The following is a 1,406-nucleotide window of genomic DNA, read 5'->3' as shown; positions in this document are numbered from 1 at the left end:
TTTCAAGCAGGGTGTGGAAATTCAAGCGGTCAGTCAGCTTGGGCAGAGAAAGATGGGTGTCTAGAGCGAAGGGGAGGGGTAGTGGTGGTGAGAACATGGAGGGTTTGAGATCCAATCAACAAGTACCTAGTGGCTTCCCTTTGGATGTGGTGTTGTTCGAGGGCATATTGATGGAGATGAACTGGAGTTGATGGTGGTGATGCTGGTTCGGCAAAGTCTAGTTTGGAATACAGGGCTAGTCTGTGTTTTGATGCGTTAGACCTTGGTTCAGTAGGTTCATGAGGATCACAGAGTTTGACATGCTCTCGGAGACTTAACGAATTACTTGGATACTCTTCTGAAGAAAAGGCCACAAAATACTTCTGCCAGGCATTTAAGGATGGCTTCTCCGCCCACAGCCTGTTCCTCAACACCCAAAAGTCGATTCCCCTGCTTTTATCAGCTTGTTTCCATGACAGCCCCGCCAATCATTACACCTCCTCCTAAACACAAGACCATCCTTCTCCTATCAATCTCGCTCCATCGCTTCTCCGCCTCTCAAACCCACCCCTCAAACCCCCTCACCCCTTGCTTAACTGTCTCAATCCCCACCATGACATTCCCCTCCACCGCAAAGAAAACCCCCATCTTGACTCTCTCAACCCCCCTAAGCAGCAGGTCAAACTCCCCCCTCGACTCCACAGCAGGTCGTGTCAGCGCCGACGCACCCCAGCCTCCCCAGCCATATTCTTGAGCCCGTTGCCGCTCCTGCTCTTGTTGCGTCCTGACATCGTGCTCCAGCTTCATGATCCATGCTTTGGCGATGTTCAACATCTTGTTTACCCTTGAAACGATGAAATCGTAGGTCTTGGCGTCGTCCTCAAAGTTGGAGTAGTCGGGTCGGAGCACGAGGTCGCGGAGGGAGGCGACTTGGGTGGTGAGGTCAAGGAGCATTTCTTCGAGTTCGTCGGAAGGGGACATGTTTTCGGTTTTGGGTTCGTGATGGGATGTGGTATTCTGGTGGTTGATTTTGGAGAAAAACAAAAAGTTAAGCCGCGGAGAAAAAGATTGGCTGGATGACTGTTTAGGATTGAGTCTTGCACTTAAGGTTGACTTGACTGCCAAACTGCCAGAAGCCTGCCCTCACTCCAAAAATGAAGCCCCAGAATCAGATGAATGAGAATGGTAGGCCTGGGTAAAGCTACGGGGTTACCCGCCCCGGCTGCGCACTCCAACCTCTACACAGGACGTCGATTCTAGTAGTCCCGTCAATGATGCTAAGCTGTGTCCTTTACGCCTAGGGTCGTCATTTTCAACTCATCACCCAGATAATGCATGTACCGCCCAAGGTACCTTAAATTTCAATTGAAGCTTAAAGACATGCTGCCTGAAAACCGAGGGTTGAGGACGACTTCTCTCGACTGACA

At 50.6% G+C, this 1,406-nt stretch overlaps 1 protein-coding gene across 1 annotated transcript; it reads right to left on the bottom strand.

The window, feature by feature from the left end:
* Positions 1-537: 537 nt before the first annotated feature.
* On the bottom strand, positions 538-960 carry QC761_403488 (uncharacterized protein; the record flags this gene model as incomplete). The annotated part of the gene is made up of 1 exon (XM_062878632.1): positions 538-960. One exon carries the CDS (start codon positions 958-960, stop codon positions 538-540), a length of 423 nt encoding a protein of 140 aa, XP_062732204.1.
* Between the last annotated feature and the right edge of the window lie 446 nt (positions 961-1,406).

This window comes from Podospora bellae-mahoneyi, chromosome 4 (assembly GCF_035222275.1).
Source record: "Podospora bellae-mahoneyi strain CBS 112042 chromosome 4, whole genome shotgun sequence".
Taxonomy (NCBI): domain Eukaryota; kingdom Fungi; phylum Ascomycota; class Sordariomycetes; order Sordariales; family Podosporaceae; genus Podospora; species Podospora bellae-mahoneyi.
This window is presented reverse-complemented; position numbering and strand designations above follow the sequence as displayed.